This window comes from Dichotomopilus funicola (genome assembly GCF_033296635.1).
Source record: "Dichotomopilus funicola strain CBS 141.50 unplaced genomic scaffold C8A04scaffold_58, whole genome shotgun sequence".
Classification (NCBI taxonomy): domain Eukaryota; kingdom Fungi; phylum Ascomycota; class Sordariomycetes; order Sordariales; family Chaetomiaceae; genus Dichotomopilus; species Dichotomopilus funicola.
Genome location: NW_026944079.1, coordinates 144,727 through 164,601, shown reverse-complemented (window position 1 = coordinate 164,601; position 19,875 = coordinate 144,727). Strand labels below are relative to the sequence as shown.

The 19,875-nt window shown below is 52.9% G+C and overlaps 6 protein-coding genes across 6 annotated transcripts; 2 read left to right on the top strand and 4 right to left on the bottom strand.

The window, feature by feature from the left end:
- Positions 1-761: 761 nt before the first annotated feature.
- C8A04DRAFT_14074 (uncharacterized protein) lies at positions 762-4,658 on the bottom strand (the record flags this gene model as incomplete). The annotated part of the gene is made up of 6 exons (XM_062777952.1): positions 762-1,650; positions 1,730-2,346; positions 2,503-3,014; positions 3,082-3,511; positions 3,581-4,170; positions 4,238-4,658. 6 exons carry the CDS (start codon positions 4,656-4,658, stop codon positions 762-764), a joined length of 3,459 nt encoding a protein of 1,152 aa, XP_062634854.1.
- Positions 4,659-5,687: 1,029 nt separating this feature from the next.
- C8A04DRAFT_39093 (uncharacterized protein) lies at positions 5,688-6,766 on the bottom strand (the record flags this gene model as incomplete). Its single annotated transcript, XM_062784460.1, has 3 exons — positions 5,688-5,760; positions 5,865-6,632; positions 6,741-6,766. 3 exons carry the CDS (start codon positions 6,764-6,766, stop codon positions 5,688-5,690), a joined length of 867 nt encoding a protein of 288 aa, XP_062634853.1.
- An 884-nt stretch (positions 6,767-7,650) lies between these two features.
- Positions 7,651-9,583, top strand: C8A04DRAFT_39092 (ankyrin repeat-containing domain protein; the record flags this gene model as incomplete). Its single annotated transcript, XM_062784459.1, has 6 exons — positions 7,651-8,046; positions 8,144-8,369; positions 8,919-9,061; positions 9,095-9,284; positions 9,318-9,397; positions 9,428-9,583. 6 exons carry the CDS (start codon positions 7,651-7,653, stop codon positions 9,581-9,583), a joined length of 1,191 nt encoding a protein of 396 aa, XP_062634852.1.
- Positions 9,584-12,023: 2,440 nt separating this feature from the next.
- C8A04DRAFT_39090 (uncharacterized protein) lies at positions 12,024-13,292 on the top strand (the record flags this gene model as incomplete). The annotated part of the gene is made up of 4 exons (XM_062784458.1): positions 12,024-12,528; positions 12,635-12,702; positions 12,775-12,908; positions 13,001-13,292. The coding sequence occupies 4 exons, from the start codon at positions 12,024-12,026 to the stop codon at positions 13,290-13,292; spliced, it is 999 nt and encodes a 332-aa protein (XP_062634851.1).
- Positions 13,293-13,562: 270 nt separating this feature from the next.
- On the bottom strand, positions 13,563-14,958 carry C8A04DRAFT_39089 (oxalate decarboxylase; the record flags this gene model as incomplete). The annotated part of the gene is made up of 4 exons (XM_062784457.1): positions 13,563-13,755; positions 13,808-14,275; positions 14,333-14,762; positions 14,823-14,958. The coding sequence occupies 4 exons, from the start codon at positions 14,956-14,958 to the stop codon at positions 13,563-13,565; spliced, it is 1,227 nt and encodes a 408-aa protein (XP_062634850.1).
- A 1,201-nt stretch (positions 14,959-16,159) lies between these two features.
- On the bottom strand, positions 16,160-19,597 carry C8A04DRAFT_30978 (phosphoribosyltransferase; the record flags this gene model as incomplete). Its single annotated transcript, XM_062781592.1, has 1 exon — positions 16,160-19,597. The coding sequence occupies one exon, from the start codon at positions 19,595-19,597 to the stop codon at positions 16,160-16,162; it is 3,438 nt and encodes a 1,145-aa protein (XP_062634849.1).
- Positions 19,598-19,875: the final 278 nt, after the last annotated feature.

The window sequence follows — 19,875 nt, the reverse complement described above, 5'->3', positions numbered from 1 at the left end:
CTATGGCCAAAAAAGCGGCACACCAAGTCCCTGGATAACTTACTTTGCTAGAAAAGTGAAAAAAGACCAAAAAGAATAAACCAAAAAAAAGGGAAAGAAGAGAAAAAGAAATAAATCCAAAAAGTGAAAAAAGACAAACAATAGTATATCAATCAAAATTTACCAAGATTTGATCGAATGTTAATGGATTAGACTTGAGCTATCTGTTTTAGTGTGTAGCTTTTTTTGGCCACAGCGAGCCGGCTCGGCGGGGTGGCCTGCGAAAATCTCCACGTTCAGGGGAACCGTCCAGAGGACAACGTTGTACTTGTGGGGTGGATCCACGCCATTCTGTGGCGTATCTCAGGAAATGTGGCTGTGATCCACAGGTAAGGCGGTGGCGTAGCGAACGACGTGCGATGGTGATAGTCACAGGGCGACAGGCGACGATGGCGTAAGAGGCGGTTGTGACCAACGGCAAGCCCGTCTCACCTTTTACGACCGTAACTTGAAGCTTGCCCAAATATACGCGGGGCATAGTGGAATGGTGCCACGCATTTGGAGGGCATCAAAGGATGCACTAACGAGCCGAGCTGTCATACGGTATTGAAGAACACTGGGGGAACAAACAGTTGTGTCAACCATTTCCCCATTGTTGAGACTCAATCCACAAATCACTCTACAACCCCTTCCCCCTCTCCAATGGGGCCACTTCCAAAAAGCCTCCACGATCCTGCCAGTAGGTAAGAAAAGTCTACCACCAAAAGTTAGCGGTCAGCCACTCAACCCGATAGTAGGTAGTTTAAGACCCTTAGAAAATAGAAACTCACGCTTAACTCAACCGGAAACCCACTAATCGCAACACTATACTCCCCCCCAAAGTTGACATCAATCCTGATATTCTTTGAAAGCCTCTGCTCCTGAAACTGAACCTTGATCTGCATTGGCACTGTACCGTCGCGAACGAGCGGGGGTATTAACACCACTTCCTTCCTCCCGTGCACGACGAAATGTTTCGACTGTTCCAGCAGCTCCCGGAACCCCTTTTCCCCAGGGCGCAGTCGACAAAAGATGTGCCCTTCGACATGCGAGACCCGGTCGTGCTGAGTGACGTTGTCCAGCTCAAAGAAGAAGAGGCTTGCGCGAAGCCGGTCAGCAGCGCATTGGATCATGCATGATGGGGCAGGACCTAAGATAGGTGAGGTGAGCGTGTTCGGGACGGATCCAACGAACTTGTATTGGCGAGCTTCGGCTTCCATTTTGTCGATCGTGGTGATATCGTCGAAACTGGGCTCTTCGGGGCCGGGTATCTTGACGTTGAGGCGGCAAGCGCGTTCTTGGATGTGACCTTTGTGGTTGTCGTGGAACTTTTGCCAGGATTCTTCTCCATTCATGGTGCTGATGAGGGTAGCGAAGAGGTTGGAGAGCCATTCCGGTATGAGACGGATGCCCGAGCTGTTGTTGTTAGGGGCTGATGCGGGCTTGTCGGCGAACCCAGAGCCGATGGAGAGTATGAGATCTAGGGGGTGGGTGCTGCAGTTTGGAATTTTGCGGGCTTCATTGAGGGCGACTTGTGTTGGGTTGTTTTCCTTGAGACCGCCGTCGCGGCATTCACGCGTGGCGTGAGAGACATGATCGAAGTACATGGGGGCGGCCGCGGTGCAACGGGCTCTACAGAAGCATATTAGCGTTAACGAAGCCGGAAATAATGAGAAAAAGGTAGCCAGGATAACCAGGAAGGAACACTCACGCTTTCCACAACTTAATATCGTTGTGGAGATACAAGCCCCTATCGCTTCCCTTCTCGTAATTCGCCAGCAGGAAAGCCTCACCACGGTCAGCAGTGGTGGTGACAGCAACGCGACACGGAGTCTCCATGTCCATGCCCCCAAGTCTCTGACATTTATTGTTGGAAAAGGCCTTCTGGAATGCCCGCTCTAAATCTTCGGTGCGGTAAACAGAGTTCTGAACCCGAACCGCCCTGAGAAATGACCCCAACATGGCGAGAGGTCGTTTCCGCAGCCCCTCTGAGCAGATCAGTCCGAAGAGTTCGATGCATTCGACGACGCGTCGAGATTGCTGACCAAGTCCCAGCGCGATGATGCCTCCCGCGCTTGTCCCAACGATCAGATCAAAGAAATGGTTTAAGGGAAGGCCGAGTCCGATTAGAGTTTCCAGCCGTTCTAGAATCACCAGTTCAATGATGCCTCTGACCCCCCCACCGTCAATTGAGAGGATGCGAAGGCCAGCGAAATCCGGCAGGATTTTCGTGTCAACCGGATATCCCTCCAACGATGCGGATGAAGCCCCACAGAGGATGCATTCGTGATGTCGTACGTGGCCAGGATAGTCCTTTTCAGCCGGCTTCTCGGACTCTAAGTTGGCGTCGGGTTTGAGGTCTTTGGGACAGCTGACGAGGTTTGAGAACCAGGGTTTCTTGATAGCGTGGCCCTCGCCGTTGGTAAAGGGTACTCCCTCGGTTGACGCTTGCTCGGTGGATGCGTGCCCGGACTCTGAACCAACATGGTCGAAGTCTGCGATGCAGTTCGAGCAAATTCTGTGACCACAAGGGAGCTTGTACTCCGGTCGACCAAAAAGACAGCCGAAACACATATTGGCGCCCGAATTTGTGAAAGGGTCAGACTTCTCGAGCTGAACCTTGGTAAAGGAGTCTCGCAGGATCTTCAGATTCTTCCCGTGCTCTTTGGCAGCAAGGCGCCGGAGATCCTTGTGTCGAGCGTCCGTCTCGTTATTGTGAAGAGTATCGTATAAGGCGTCTTCGACCTTTTGTCTGATTGTGGCTATGAAGCTTTTCTGGTCGAAAGTTGGACCGACGAAATCCCCGTTCTTCATCAAGAATCCGCTGGCATTTTGGTGGCCAATGCTATGACCGGATCGGATATTGACGCAGCGCCCATTTGCTGTGTCGTAATACACGCATTTCGCGTGATTCTGGATGAAGAGCTCAATCGCCTTGCTGCAAGTGTCTCTGATTTCTTGGCGGAACACATTGTCAGGCTTAAGCAGCAGAAGTCCTAATCAAGCCGCGTTTCACAAGGTCAGTGGAAATGGAAAATGCGATTAAGGAACGTGCAGGCTGACCCTTTTCGTTATCTGGGATCGCATTTCTGACGATACTCGTTGCTAAGACGGCTGCAACACTCTCCAGCCTTTCTTTTGACATCGAATCGAGAGTCCTGGCAAGAAACTGCGCAAAGTGTTGCTCCGTCTTGACTGGGACCGAAACGATGTACCGGCATTTTTCGTAGTCGAATGGGTTCGCGCTTTGAGAGGCAAGGTGTTCAAAAGCCAGCTGAAAGACATGTCCCATCTGTCGAGAGTCAAGTCGTACCCAGGATATGTCTCGCTCATTTTGAACACGACTGGCATCGGACTCGATGCGTTCGATGAGAAAGTCCCGTTGCTTCAGGATTCGTTGTGCAGTGCCGAGTTTCTTGTACCCGTAAAGCGGAATGTAATGCACGTACACACTGGAGAAACTTCTTGCGAACAACTGTTTTATCGTCATAATCTCCCCATCGCCCTGTCAATGCATGATGATTAGCCATGGTTCGACAACTTCGTAATATTGCCGAGACACAAATACCGTTCGTGCAAGTGTGGCGAACTTGGAGCTTGCGCTGATCTCAGCGTCAATGGCATTGAAGAAGGCGTCGGTAGGCTCCATTCCGTCACAAAGCCAGGTTTTTTCCTCGAGAGACGAGGCATTGAGGATGATGATTAGCGCAGGCAAGACGTTTTTGTTGATGCTGCTTTCCGCGCCGACGTTACTCCACTCGAGGAGTTTCAAGGCCGAGTTCGCCCATGTCTTCTGGTTTCTCGTAACGTAGCAGACAACGTCGCTAAACGTGTAGAGAAAGCGGGGGTAAATGGTTGTGACTGCTGTTCGACGGTCAACCGATTCTCCGTTGGAGGTTTCAACAGGGTATCGTCGCCCGTTTTTGGACCATTCGTGTTGATGCTGAGCTGCAACAGGCTCGGTGCCTATCATCCCTTCGCAATCGCCATAGAACATCGGCGTCGTCTTGCCAAACGACTTGGGGTCCTTGTAGAGGTTCACCTCGCCCGTAGTCGAAAGGGTTGCCACAGCACCGGCCGTTGCCCCTGCCATAGGTGCTTCCGAGAGATCTTCCGCCTGTGCATTTTCCGACCGCGCGATGAGGAATCTGACTGCATTGTCAAATTGCCAGTTGAAACGAAATACAACACGTTGACAAAGGGTTTGGCAGAGGCGTACTCAGCGTTGATTTCCCAGCCCCTGTGTCCCCTACAAAGGAGCAAATGCTGGGGTATTGGCGTTGGGGGCTCTTCTCAGTGTGACTGAGGGACTCGTTCGCGAGCTCAAAAAACCGGGGCGTCTCGACGATTTGGCTGCCCCGTTGGTTCTTCTTCCTGCTGGTGTAGATTCCGAACCATTTGGCCGCTTCATCTTGCTTAAAAAGATCAGCTGCGGAGTCGGCGAGGCCCGAAAAATCGCCTGTGACTAAGTTCCAGGCGTCATCAGCACATCGCGTGTCTATCTTTGAATGCCCTTGACGGATTTTCTTTGGGGTGAGATGAGATTCCATGCAAGGGTCACAAAACCGATCGTTACAAGAGCATTTTGTGCTCCAGGGCTGCCCTTCACACTCAGAGCAGTTATGACTCTCTGATTCCATTCTTGATGTTGTATAAATGACACAGTGAAAGAGACCAGGTAATCATGAACAAAGGACGAGTTGACACTCAAGAATGAATGTTTTGAAATGTGATGATCTAGACGCAATTCCGCACCCGGGCAACCTTCCTACTTGCGAGAAGGTTTTGAAGACTCCCGTCAAGAGTGCGGTAATCGTAGGCGGAGAATAGCCCGACGACAAAGTCATGGGTACCTGCCTTGGAAGTTGGAACAACCTCAAACCCGAATTATTACGAGCCCGTTGGATAGTCACACAATTGCAAACATGCCCAACATGTGGAGAACTGGTCGAAGTCGCCATAACCGTGGATGGTATTTGCTGACGCATCGGAAAGGGTTCATTGACGACTGAGGGACGGCTGTCCGCGCCTGAAGCTATGCAGTGGGGCCCAAGGAACAAATATAAAACCCAATGAAATCCTAACTAGTTACCAGTGAAATGCAAGAGAATCCGTCACAACCTCCTTTAACCAGCGAGACCACCAACGACAGCGTCATAAGACTCGCCAGTCTTCATACGCAACACAGCCCAATTGTCGCACCAACCGCTCTCCGAGGTGCCTTGTACGCAGCCCAATCTGTGGAAAGAGTGATACATGCGGGAGTCCGCCGCAAGCGCCTCAAGTCGAGGGTGCGTAGACACGCCACCTTAAACCTTTAACCAACGACACCATTGTAAGAGGCTCCGGTGTGCACTAATCTGACCCTACCAGAGCTATCCTGCACAATTTTTGCGGGTTCGTTCATGGCCTCAACCCAATGAGTTGTGCTGTACCCGTTCTTGGAAACCTCCCTGCAGCTTTGGATAAATGCCTGATCGAAGCCGCTCCAAATGGTGATGACGCCGCCACCGCAGAAGCGCATGCTTGGCACAATGCTGAAAGCCTTTGGGATAAACCCAAGCGTTGTTGGCCCCATTTCTGTCTTGACGCAGAGGTCGAAAGGGCACCCCTCCCCATTTCTGTTTCTTGGTGTCCGACCGTTGATGGTGAGAAGATGGTCTGGTGACTCAGAGAAGGAGATTTTGCAGTTGGACAATATCCAAATCCCGTTGATAACACTGTCGCCAATCGGACGAGCGACTGCACGCCAATCTGCGGCCCCAGTGTGTCCGTTGGCATCTTGGGCAGCAGCATCGAAAGCCTGCTTCATGTTCCCTCTCGCTTTGTATCTCTCCAAGCCTGACAAGAGCTCCCGCTGTTTCTGTTCCAACAGATGGATCTGTTGGTCCACTTCCGTCTTGTTTCTCTCCAACTCCATCATGATAGCATGATCACCCGTCCCTTGCATCAATTTCTCCGCAGTGGCGAGTTTGCCCAATGCCGCATTGCGCTGCTTGAGGAGGTCTTTTGCCACCTCCCTTCCGGCACTAGTCTGTTCGAGCTGCTGCTTTCTCACAACCAACTCTTCCTGGATCTCCAACGATACCCTCCTCGGAAAGTCAAGGTAGATATCGATGATTCGCAAGGCCGAATCACGGGTGTCGTAATGACGCTCAATGCGCGATCCGTTCTGCTTCATCCAGCCCCAATAGCCCGGGGTTTCCTCGAGTTCTCTTTCACGGCGCGTCCCAAGGTCTTCCGTAATCTCCCCCCACCTAGTCGTCGCTAGAGTGACATTGCTCAAGGCTTCGAGACCGCACATGGCTTGGAATAATTTGAGATTCCTTCCCCCTGAGCCCTGCATTCTCACGTCGGTGATGCGGTGGAGGTAAATGATACCGTTCAGCCGGATTTTGTTCTCGTATGCCACGCTCAGCCAACCTGCCAGGATACGAAGAACCTCCAAGTCGGACATGTTGTCATCGTCGAATCCAGGGGTGTCCACAAGGTTGACCTTGACACCGGTCTCATGATTGAAGGAGTACAAAGCCACCTCCTCGGTGCAGGACTTCAAGGAATGGCCGACTTGAACGGGCTCATCCACGCAGTGGGAGATAAAGGTGCTTTTACCGCTGCCGGTGACACCCACAAGCGCAATCCAGATGTCGCCTTGCCTGGTGGGTCGGTCCGTAGCGGGTAAGGGCGGCGGCGGGGATGGGCGGCGGCGGGGATGGGCGGACAAGCGAACAATTGGATTCTTCCACATGTCTTTAGCTGTGCGTGCGCGAAAGATGCTAGCTGGATTCGGTGGCAAAACTCCAAAGCTACTAAGAATGTTGAGTTCACGGCTGGTTGAAGGTATGGGAAAGGAGCCAATTCATACCAAGATAATAACTTATCACCTGCGCTCCCACACAGAATTAATTTACCATACCAACACCAGGCCCAGAGCACGAATACTCGGACGATCCCAAAGTTCTCTGCTTCTTGGACTCGTTGTGTATCCCGCGGACTCGACGCTCAAGTTCAATTGGATGCAACTGTGACAGATCAAAGGGCAAAGCTGATGTTGCATCCATGTGAGCTGGAAGCGTTGATGCTTCGAAGACAATTGATTGGAGCCTTGGAGGAAGTTCCCTTTGTTTGCTGCTGCCTGGGCCTTCTTCTGTGGGCCAATTTCCACGATGCGCCACGGTGCCCAACATGCCTTCCAACCCAACCATAGGTCGGCGGCGCCCGAATTTGATGACTCTTGACCAAGACCGCCCTCCAAAGGGGAAATGTGGTCGTGTGCGCACATGCAGCCATGAAATGAAATAGTTGCAAGGCCCTACAGGTGGGCCGCATGAGGCCCAAATGAGAATCATCCGTTGATTGCTGGGCAGCTTGGGCTAACGAAAGTAGATGGGAACATGGTTGAGTTGAGGACAAGTGTTCTAGACACCAGCATGCCGGAGAACGTGCAGACTCCTTAGCCCCCTACCTTCCAAATATTAGCGTGCGGTCTTTCATGGCTGACACTGGCAAACTGGCCATTTGACGTGCGAGTCCAAGTTTGTGGCGGTTGTGGTCTCTTGTGACCAGAGACCCCCATACTGCCCACGACTAGTACATCTGTTTCGGACAACATCCCTCAATCCACCACCCAAGATGCGACTCCTCAACACAGCTACCGGCAAACTCGAGACGTTTAGCGACGCAGACACGCCGCTTTACGCCATTCTCTCTCACCGATGGACCTCCAACAAAATTACTTTCCAAGACCTCCACGACCCACACGTCCAACGGAAGGAGGGCTACTCCAAAATCTCGAACTCCTGCCGCATCGCCGCCAAAAACGGCCTCGACTACCTCTGGATCGATACCTGCTGCATCGACAAGACAAACAGCACCGAACTCTCCACGGCAGTCAACTCCATGTACCAGTGGTACCGCGACGCGGTCGTGTGCTTTGCCTATCTCTCAGACGTTCCCGCAGTAGATTTCGCCCGGAGCTTGTGGTTCACCCGCGGTTGGACCCTCCAAGAGCTCCTCGCCCCATCCACCGTAATCTTCTTCCGAAGCGACTGGGAAACCATTGGCCGCAAGTCGCCCCCGGATATTCGACGAGCAATCTCCGAAACCACGGGAATCCCGACAAAAGATTCTCCGGGGTTGTGACCTGAGCCTGGCCAGCAATGCGCAAAAGATGTCATGGGCCGCGAACCGGGTGACGACGGTTACCGAGGACCTGGCCTATTGTTTGATGGGCATTTTCGGGATCAACATTCCCATGCTCTATGGGGAGGGGGGAAAATCATTCCTTCGACTCCAAGAGGAGATCCTCAAGACCACTGACGACTTCAGCTTGTTTGTGTGGAAGGAGGACGGTGATGGCCCCGAGAGACCAGGTGGTCTCTTAGCTGCGCATCCTCGTTCGTTCCGGCACTCTGGCGGTATCATGCGTTCCGATCCATTCGCCTCCCGGCCGGTGACGGTTGACAATCTGGGAATTCACCTCAAAGTTCCCCTCATCACCATCAGAGACCGCGGAGATCGCCTTGCCCTGGTTCATACGGAGAACGGTGGACGAGATGTCGGCATCTGGCTCCGTCCTGTTTCAGAAACATCGGATCTCTTTGAGCGAAAGACGACCAAATGATTCCATTTAGTTCAACACCGCGAAGGCATCGAACGAGAAACCGATCGAATGGAGCAACGGATTTGTGTCCGACGGGACCCGCGCTCTACCCAATCGACCGCAGCCCAGGCACAGATGTTCAGGAAGATCGCCGCTATGGGAAGAGATGAAACCATTAAGTTTATTCTTTTTGTTGGAGTGTTCACGGTCGATGCCCATGATGCAGGTGGAAGAACCCTTCTATCATGGGCCGCCGAGTTCGGGAACAAGGACGTGGCACAGGAGCTGCTTCGCCAAGGGGCGACGGTTGACCTCTCCGATAGAAACGGGTTAACAATGACGCCACCGCTTCGGGCCGCCGCTGAAGGTCACGTCGAGATGGCGAGACTTTTGTTACAGGAGGGGGTAGACCGAGAGGCGAGGGACAAGAACGGACGTTCAGTAATCGCCCTAGCTGCAGCAAATGACGATAAGAAAATGGTCATGTTTTTGCTAGACCAAAGGGTAGACCTTGAGGCTCCGGATGTGGACAACCGAACATGCCTGGCGCATGCGGCAATCTATGGATGCTGTGAGGCCATGTCCATTGTCATCAGCAGAAAAGCCGATTTGGAGACGAGAGATAACGATGGCTTGACGCCGTTGGCGTTAGCGGCCAGCCGTGGTCAAACTAAAGCGGCGAGAATTCTCATCGAAGCCAAATCCAACATTGAGGCCCTCGATAGGAATGGCTGGACACCGATCTTCTGGGCTGTGGGAAAGGGGCACCGGGAAACAGTGGAATTGCTGCTCAATCACGACGCTAAGGCGAATGTGTGTGACCATCTTAAGGTCACGGTACTGTCTCACGCGGAAAGGCGCCAACGCGGTGACATTATAAAGCTCCTTCATCATCATCGTCGTCGCACAGAGAGAGGAAATCAAGTGGGCGGTGAGGGAAATAGTGGGATCTATATGCTCTAATTATATATTCTCTATTAAAACCTCACCATCACTTCGCTGTTTATACTATAAGTACCTTCTTTCCTAATGCTTCGTGAAACTCAGGCCCAACTCCTGGAAACCTAGCCCCCCCAGCGTATCTCTCCCCATCAAACCTACGCTGGCCCCTGGGATCTCGTCGGTCGGATTTCAATTGTATTTCCAAATCTTCAATTTGCACATTCAATTCCTCAATTTTTCGCTCAATACCCCGTGCATAATCCTCCAGGTGCTCTATATCTTGCTCAATCTTGTCCGCCTCCTTTTCGGCCCTCCCCTGCTCGAACTTATGTCCATCCAATGCGTCCTCCAATCTCCGTATTTCCTCCTCAAAATTCTCACGCCTCCTCTGGAGCCTCTCTCGTGTCCTTCCATTCCTGCTGTGGATCTTTCCTAGGGCGTCTGCGGTTTTGTTTCGCTACGGTTGCACTGTCAGATAGGAGCATAAGCACACTCTCCTTCTCATGGATCCGAGACTTAATTCCACGCATAAGTTCGCGAGTCCGCCTCATTTGCTCCCGTAGTCGTGCCAACGGAACTATTTGTTGTCTTTTCTGCTGTATAACTCGGGCAAGGCTTCGACGTTATTGTGTTCGGAAATCTTTCATGTCCCGCAACCGAGATAATGCCGTGTCCTGCAATCCACCACTCCCCCTTCCTTGTCCGGAACTCATTGCTGAATAGCCCGGGTCTAAATGCAGTCCCGTAAAGTCAGTTGAACTCTGTCAACGAATCGCCATCAAAAATATGAGTTCTTTACCTGACTTTAGTGCAGTTCAAGCAATCCGCTTAAACCAGGGATAGGCCGGTGTGAAGCAACACACAAGGTGTATGTATTGGTGCGGTAGCAGTGGTGAAATTTCTGCTCTCCCCTGAGTATCACCGTTAGGGAACCCTGAGTATGTAGGAAGCGCGGGGGATTTGCTTTCAGTCCAGCTGTGATATAGTCTGGGAAGTTGTGTCTACATCAGTTTCGGGTGAAATACATGAACGAGCAACCAGGCTCGTGGTTTATATCCATAACCTTAGCCGCGCAACAGACAAAATAATTGCACCCCAAAACCACGGTATCATACTTCGGGCCCGTGGCCTCCAAAGACAGGCCTCTTCGAGGTTGACCACTGCTTGCAACGTACTCGTATCAAATTCGAAACGGGCGTGCGGCGCCTGACTATAGGTCGGCTGAGTACAAGAACGCCATCTCCGGACCACCTAGACCAGCTCATGTGCCCTGCAATAGGGCGCCAATCCTGGGCTGCATCGCTCGACGGACTAATTCGAACTTGGGGGGCCAAAGAAAGCAGTGAGATGCGATTCGGCCGTCACTGTTTCCAGGCAGATCGTGGTCAACCACCCCAGGCCATGCTTTGATGCCCCCACGGTGCCCCAAAGAGGCTTTTGTAGCCCCCAACATCCTTCTCAGTTTCAGGCCTACCAGAATACACTGTTCCGACTCGTTTCAGCCCATTTGGTGACATTATATGCGGCCTAAGAACAAACATGCACTGTTGCGGCGATGACGAACCAACGAGCATCAGCGCAGTTCTTGAACCTGATGTTGGTGTCTCCGTGCGGGTGTGTCCCATGATGGGGGGGGCCAATGGGCGCGTAGCCTGGGCTTTGCTGTTCCAGTTCATTGCTGTTTTATGATGTAACTACCTCTTGTTGAGCCAAACATACACTGGGCCCACTTTAATCACCACCACCGCCAATAGGCAACACAACAGTTAGATTCCGTCCTCTGTATCCACAATCCCTCACAACACATGCAACTGAGAGTGAGACCGCCCGAGGCCAACTCCAAACAGCCAACGGCCAACAGCCTAACGGCGCCCCAACAACCCAGGTGCAGCGAGCGAATTCTTTGAGTTGCGCATTACTGCTATACCGATAACCGCACGGAGAAACCCAAACAGCATGCCTTAATCCCATCATCTGTCCCAAGTATCTTTGAAACCTCCATTCAGAATGCGGAGTCAAATCAAGACCGATGAGATTCAGGCGGCGCGAGCACAATGGGTCGCTTCTCTCAGCGACACCGAGATCTGTGACCTCGCCTCAACTTTCCGCCATAATGACCCATGCACCATTTTCCGGCCGCGGCAACATGGGGCTTTTAATGTCTGCTTCTTCGTTGAGTTCCAGTCGCCCTGGCAACGTTGGGTCGTACGGATGCCCATCCCCGTCTGCCTCCCCAAGGGCATCCTGGACGAGAAGACCGAAATTGAGGTGGCTACAATGTGGTACGGGTTGATTCCCCTCCCCCATATTCCGTCGTCGCCATCTTGATGGATCACACATGTCATGACGCCTTCGCTGAATATCCAGCAGCTACTTGATCGCCAAAACCACTATTCCCATCCCTAGAGTGCACGCTTACGCATTTTCGGATACGTCGCCGAACGGTCTGCCATATATCATCATGGACTTCGTCGACGGCCACAACCTCAAAGACCTTGGCTTTAAACCCGGAAGCGATACATGGGGCTCTTTGATTTTTGCGGAGCCTCAAACTCCAGCTGCAAAACATCTCCATCAACAGTTAGCTGATGTCTACGTCCAATTACGACAACTTGAATTTCCCCATATCGGTGCATTGGGCTTACCTTCGCGTGACGCATCTGCCCTGACCTGCGCGCCTGAACAGATTAACGTCTGCCACCGCCCCCTCTCGATAGACATGGCCCTTCAGGAGCTTGACGGTCTAGAAGCCAGCAACATCTTCCCACCGAGTAAGACGGTATCTACGGCCAACGAATTTGTTGATGGCTTGCTCCGGCTCGCCCAGAATAAACTTGATAAAGAGGCAGACCAAGGCATGGACGAAGACGAGCCCGCTTCAATCTTGTATGCCGCTCACCATTTCCGACGTTTCGTTCAGGACGAGTGGGTGGACCAGTCAGTGAACCAAGGGCCGTTCGTTCTAGGTAATTATATCAAATATTATCACCTGAACTCCTTGCACGTCTGAGCGCAACCCAAACACCCACTATCTCTATTATCTTTGTACTTGAAATGGCTGACCGACATTAGTCCACGGCGATATGGAGAATGTCATAAGCAACCTTCTGTTTGACCAGGACTACAACCTTGTTGGCATTGTTGACTGGGAATGGAGTCGGGCCGTTCCGCTACAGTTCATGGTGCCCCCGATTTAGCTCAGTGGTTCTCAGCTAGACTTTGTTCTGCTCATCCAGGATAACTATAACAAGCAAGTTGGCTACTTACGTGCTGCTGTCCAAGAAATCGAGGAGGCATCCCGCCTACCACCGAGCTTGTCAACCGAATGGGAACCTTTGGTGGGATGGTAGGTGCTACCCCCATGCCTCTCCGCAATGCCTCTCCAAATGGAAATTACAATTAGCCTTTTGACTATTCGCGCTGACACTTGGCTTAAAGGTGTCATGGCGCCATTGCCATAGGACTCAATTATCCCGAGCATGCCTATCTGGTGTATTGGGACCCGATTTTCAGGAAGCTGGTCCCCAAGCTTCGCCGTTCCACTGAGGAACAGCGCGATCAACAACACGAGAGAGAAGTTGTCCCGCGTGTTAGGGAATTCATTGAAGCCTCCAATGAACGCCGGGCGTTTTTGGAGAAAAAGATCCAGGAGCAGTTGCAGTATTTCGAGGCCGAGAAGCAGCACTACGGCTACAGCACATCGCCCGAGCTCATAAAGCGTGTTTGTTAGATCAAAGTGATAGTGCAATAAACTTGCGTTCGCCGCCTTCGAAGGCTCTACAATCATGAAAATAAGTAGGAGGGGTTAAAACGGTAGCCCACACTTGAAGAGAAACAGCAGTCATGAATTTAACACTGATGTTTGTAACAGAATGTAGAACCACGCGCGCCGCGGAAGTGCGCATGTCCATTGAGAATTAGAGACTACAAAATTATGACTACTATTACTTGACATTCTTCTCAATCACCGGCCCACGCGCTGCCTCAAACCCTGTGGCATTCAGGGAAGTAGCACCTGCTTCTCCTTCTGGAGCTGCTCAGCGACCTCGATAGGGATCTTGAGAGTCTGGGCAACGAGATCAGCCGGGGTAAGAGCAAGCCACTGGGTCAGCGAGATGTCGGCGACGCGGTCAGACTTGTAAATCTCAATCCAGACAAGATCCTCGGTCTCAGAAGTATTCTCGATGTAATGGCTATTGATAATTAGCAAGGACCTTCAAAGTTAATGGTACAGGGAAAGCTCACCCCGAGTTATCAGGGAAGGCCGCAGTATCACCGGCGCTGAAGTCAAAGGTGCGCGAAGCAGCATTGCCGATGAAGACGGTGGCACGAGCCTCTCCTTTGTGGAAGTATAGCCACTCCTCCGCATTGGGGTGCCAGTGCAGCTCACGCAGACCACCGGGCTTCAGAGTGACGTAGGTCGCGGCGAGGGTCTTGCTGGCGGGGAAGTTGGTCGAGTCAATCTTGTAGAACGTGCCGCCGTTGCCGGGAACCGGCTCGGGGTCGTGCTGCAGCGTGCGGTAGACAAATGAGGCATCACCAATGAGTTCACCAGCGGGGCCGCCGGTGACGTTCTTGGTGCTGACGGTGCCATTGAGAATGTTGGGGTTCGGGTTGGGGACCTTGTCGAAGATGGCAGGGTCAAGGCCAAAGTTCTTGGCGATGACATCGCGGGGGGTGTGGGCAACCCAATCGTCAACGTTAAAGGTGGTGCTATTTTAGTCAGCGTCTTTCATTCCATTCCTGGAGTGGATTCCTCAGTGTACTCACCCAATTTTGTCGAAGTCGGCGTCGTCAAAGACGAGGAGGAACTCGTTCTCATCCTCCAGGCCCTGGACAGTGTGGGCAACACCCTTGGGGAAGTACCAAATGTCACCATAGTTGAGCGTCTCAACTTGGTATCTGCCGAACTCGTCGACGACAGAGATGCGGACGGAGCCAGCATAGACGAAGCCCCACTCGGCGACACGGTGCCAGTGAAGCTCGCGGATGCCACCTTTGTCGAGGTGCTGCTGAGCGGCCGAGATGTCGTGGCTCTGGGGCAAATCCTGGATGACCTGCTCGCGAAGCCAACCGCCGTAGAACAGTCTGACCTTGGAGTCCGAGAATCGCCACTTCAGGTTAGGGACAATGCCATTGTCAGTGGACTGACGGCCAAGGTTGTCCTGGTTGTCGATATCGATCTGCTTGTTGGTACCCCCTGGAACAGAGTAAGCTCTCCTCATCGCCACATGAAAGTTTAAGCCAGCCTTTAACATACCAAGTAGAGGCCCGCCCTTTCCAGCGCCGTTGTCGGGCTGCCCTTTGTCAAACTGGGGGCCTGTCCGTCCGTGGAGGGTAGCGCCCAGGGCCGTGTTGAGGAGGGCCAAGGCCGAGAGTTGAAGCGAGAACTTCATGTTGAGAACCCGTGATGCTACGGAATGACACTGCACAATCACAGAAGTGAATGTCGCAACCAAGGACTGTCGTCACGAGAGAGACGACGGGCTGAAAGGAAACACCAGGCGAGTCTCAAAAAGTCTGGGCATAGGCAGCATTTATAGGCGATCGTGAACTGAACTCATCAACAAGCAGAAGCACCTCACCCCACCAACCAGCAGCATTGCTCGATCCCGATTTCGGTACGTAATGTCTCCTAAACGTGCTGGTATCGCCGAAATTCGACCACGCCAAAATATTTGCGTGCTCTCTGTGACGACTGTGAACCGATTGCTTGGGATGACCATTGACCCATCAGAACCATCCCACGCAAAAGCAGTCCAGACGGACGCGTTCCTACCCCAACTGTACTTTATTGGGAATATGGGCGGGAGATCGGGATGGCTCGGGCCAAGGGCGCGATGTCGTGATCGTGGGGTCCCGCGCGAGGTGTTCGGCATATGGGGGGAGATTTGTCTTGGCGCTGACCCATTTGGTGTAGCGTTCATCACTTGGCAAGATCACGACATCATTCATTTTCTTTGCGATTTTTCAGCTTGACCGCGCAAGGCTTGGTCCGCGTGCGCTGCTGCAAATCATAGAATTAAGATCGACGAGGCAACATTCAGCTTCTTCTTGTTGATGGTTGACAAGTGCTACTAGCACCGAACCATGCGACGGTGACATCCAAATGTGGGTTGATGATGTTGCCAACTTGCCATACCCGGCCCATACCTCGCGCGAAGATGGCAACGATCCGACATCTTTAGATGGGATGATGCAGTTCTGCTACAGGAGAAAGAACCAGCCCGGTTTGTAAAAAGTTCCATTTGGGCTTGTCTCCTAACCGGGCAAGCAGCTACTCATAATTAGATCTCGCAACACGAAGATCAGATCACAGAGAAGCACATCATTCACCACGCGCAACATAGCTAATTAGACCAACAGTGAATCACCACTGAGATCGTGGCCGCTCCATACTATGGACAATCTGTTAACCCACGCTTGTTCCAGAAAATAAGGTTCAGGAACACAGATCCATTGACGTATTCTTGACAGATAGCTGAAGAAGACAAGCCACAAACACGCACTTTCCTCCCACATCCCCGCATCCCTTGTAATCGGTCATGCTCCTGGGTCGGCACAGCGGCATCCAAGTTCCCCACCCACCTTCCCATGTCACACACCTCCAAGAACCAAAAGGGCATGGATGTTGACTTGTCCAAATCCCTGCTCGACTAGCAGTCGCCGACCACGATGGAGCGGAAACTCTGCCACCACCATGACGCGAACGCGCCTAAGATCGACGCCACCTTCACGGAGAAGACGCAGGACCGCGCTCAGCGTCCGTCCTGTTGCGAGGACATCGTCCACCACGACCACGGATCCACCAGATGGGATCACATCTCGTCCCATCTCGATTTGGCTCTCCAGCGATTGCCCTTCGGAAGCAGAGATATGTGACGCCGATTTTGCCACAGAAATAGTGGGTGGGGGGAGTTTACCAGCATTGCGGATCAGGGCAATGGGGAGACTCAACCGCGAAGCCAACGCAGAGGCGAAAATAAACCCACCGGCTTCGCAGCCCACAATGGTGTCAATGTGATGAGAATCTCTCAAAAACAAGTCCATCAGCAGGGATGTGCAGGCATCGAGCCCGCCAGGCTGTTGTGCGATGCCCAAGACGTGGCGAAAGTCAACACCCGGACGTGGGAAGTCAGGAATGCGGCCCACCATTCCCGCTAATTTCTCGAGCTCTGGGCGGAAGAACGGCAGGAGACGAGTGACTCCAAACTCTTTCGCCTGGTCCACCCCCATCTCGTCGTTCGAAAAGGTCAAATCAGCGGAGGGGCCCAAGACGCCCGGGTTCCAGCTGCCGCTGGCGTCACCCTTGGATGTCCCCCCCACCAAGCGCGGAAGTTCCCCAAATGTGCGGCCTAATCTCTCCTGTCGCGTCTCGAGACTAGTTGTCACGCAGACCTCGATCATCCGGCTCTCCGAGGCCAAATGCGAAAGGCTAGCCACGGGAACGTCGTCCCGCATACCGGTTATGAAGAGGACGTCGACGTGCTCCGCGCTCAAGATTAAGCTCAGAAAATGATCTTCCGGCAGACTACGCCGGACCCGGACCTGGTTCGTGAAAAATCTGGTCAGGTCAGATCGATGGTGCTCTTTGTATTTGCGGTCATGCAGGAGCCTTGGGAGGTCAGCGCCAGTAGCCACTGCGTACTCGCGCTTTAACGTCTCACTGATGCTTGCTGTACGTGCCCGGATACCATGTTCAGTGAACATGCCATCCCAGACGAGCGCACAGTAATCTTTCCCAACCCCGCTGTCGCCGGTGACAAGAACAATCAGCTGAGGAACCGGTGATACCCTTGGAAGCGGGCACGCATAACCAAATATGCCGCGTGGATCCATCACGCGCTTCAAATGGGCGAGACGCGCTGCATTGGCCCCAAACGCGTTCGCAGCCAAAGCCTGATCCCGAGGGTCTGGTCCGAGGTCCGCAGCGTACCCCCCACAGCTCACTGGCAATAAGTCCCGGGCGACGCGGTACACCCAGTCGACGACGTCTCGGGCGACGTGGGATCCATCCTCCTCCCGGCGCCAAACCCCGGTGATGACACAAGCAAATTCCCAGTCGCGAAGACCAAACGCGCTCTCATGAGCAAGCACGTCACCAACGGCCCCACCGCCGTGAAGCAGATGGAAATAACAAAGGGGTGTAGGACGGGCCTGCAAACCCGCAGCCAAAATGCCGACAACCGTGGGGTTTGCGATGTTGTTGAGCAACAAGCAGCGCTTGAAAGAGGACGTCCTCCCTCCTCCGTGCCCCCCATGCATTGCAGACATGTACATCTCACTCTCAAATGCACCTACACCATCCACGACGGAAACACTAAGCTCTGGTCCCAGGGTGGCCGAGATGGACAGGGAAAGAGGCATCTGTGCAGCGTTGTCGAAGCTCATCTGATACACTGTTATGCCGAGACGAAGGTTTCCGTCGTGCCAGTACAGATAAGCATCTGAGGCTGATGTTCTGGGTAATGCCTTCGCAATCGCCTTGTCGAATTCATCAAACCGGTGGCGGGCATCATGGATGTCAACAAGGGGAAATATCCAGTGTCGGACCGTGTACATTGGGGCTGGGTAGGCTTTGAAGATAACACGAGCCACAACCCCAAAATTCGATCCGGCACCCTTGAGCGCCCATAACAGATCCGTATCCACCATATGTTTCGATCCCACGGGTCGGTGCTTCCCGGGAACCATCCCGACGGTGACAATTTCGGCAGAGTCGGCCCTGATCACTACAGCGCCAACAATGGCGTCGCAAGCCAGCCCGTGAAGCCTAGAGAGGTGTCCAATTCCTCCTTGGAGCCAAAGTCCGGCGCCGACACTAGGCCTGGCACCCAGGGGCACCGTTAATCCCACCGCGACGGTCCCGCGGATGATGTCCCCAGCATTGCAGCCTGCGTCTGCCACTACCAAAGGGTCCGGATTTAGGCCACTCACACCCTGTTCCGAAGGAACAATGTGAATGCGGTTAAAAGCACCCATGTCCAACGCGACGACGTTTGGGAGAATGCATTGGCCGCTGTGTCCGCCCGCTATAACCGTCAAGCTAGTGTTGGTTTTGAGAGCCCAGCGGACACATTCCTGGACCTGATGGAGGCTGGTCGGTCTCGCAATAGCGGCTGGACGGTGGTGACGTGCGATGCTGTTTTTGACGATTCTATCCCCACTCATTGTTGGGACGCCCGCGATAGCAAGTCCTGGTAAAGATAGCGCCGACGGAGAGAGGACGACCATCACCTCGGGTGCACGAAACAAAAGGTATGTTTGGTCGGTCGGGGAACGACGTCCAAGCTGGCGACAGATACTGCGCCATTCCGCTCGAACACACTCCTCCGTGGTGCTGAATCCCACCATGAATGCCGCGAAAGAGTCGAGAATAGCGTCCTCGTTCTTCACATCAACAGCTCCCTCGGGGAATGACGCAGTTTGGCGGCAGACCAAACCATTCAGGAAAATTCTTTCGCGGTGGAAAACAAGAACCATAGACTCTCGTTTGGCGGTAAGCATTTGCACGGCCTGCTGGACGGCCTTGTCTTTACCGGCGATGCCGTACAAGCTGTGGCAAAAGATGACGACGTCAAATTGCTCCTCGCCACAGGCGTCGCAGTCAACGGATCGATAAGGAATCCGGTTGATGTTGGCCGGCCTATTGAGGCTTGGAAATACCGGCGGCTGATTGCCCGGGATCCTAAGTCGGTTCTCCAGGTTTGAGGCAAACAGTCCGTTGGGTTCGAAAGCCGTGTATTGGGCAATATTCTGGCGCAAGTCCTTTGGCAATTGCTCAAGAATTGTTGCAGGCCCAGGTCCAATCTCGAGAACCGATATCTCGCGGTGAGAAGCAAAAAGGTGACCCAGAAGTTCGCAAAGTTGCGGTATGATGAACTCCTGGTAAATCTTCCATCCATGACCTTGAGACAAGATTTTGAACCCAGCCTCATATTCAGTGTCGACGAGCGGCTGTTTCGGGAAAGAGGCTGTCGCTGATGATGCTGCTTGTTTCAACGCCTCCTTGAGAAAATCAAGAGTGCAAGACATTTTGTGAGAGTGAGACTTGTGGTATTGCGAATGGAAGTTGAGGGTCACTGTTGTTCGAAGAAACAACGACTTGATTGTGTTGGTGGTCGTGCTGGTGGTGTGGTCGTGGTTGAGTTTGGCATCTTGACCTTGGACAAAATGTAACTTTATCAAAATTTACGCACGGTGAGGTGTGTGAAATGTTTGCTTCACGTCTCCGGGTAGCTGCTAGATTTCCAAAGGAATACGAGGTAATACGCTCAATTAAAACTAGGTAGCCACGGATTCCGGCATCGACA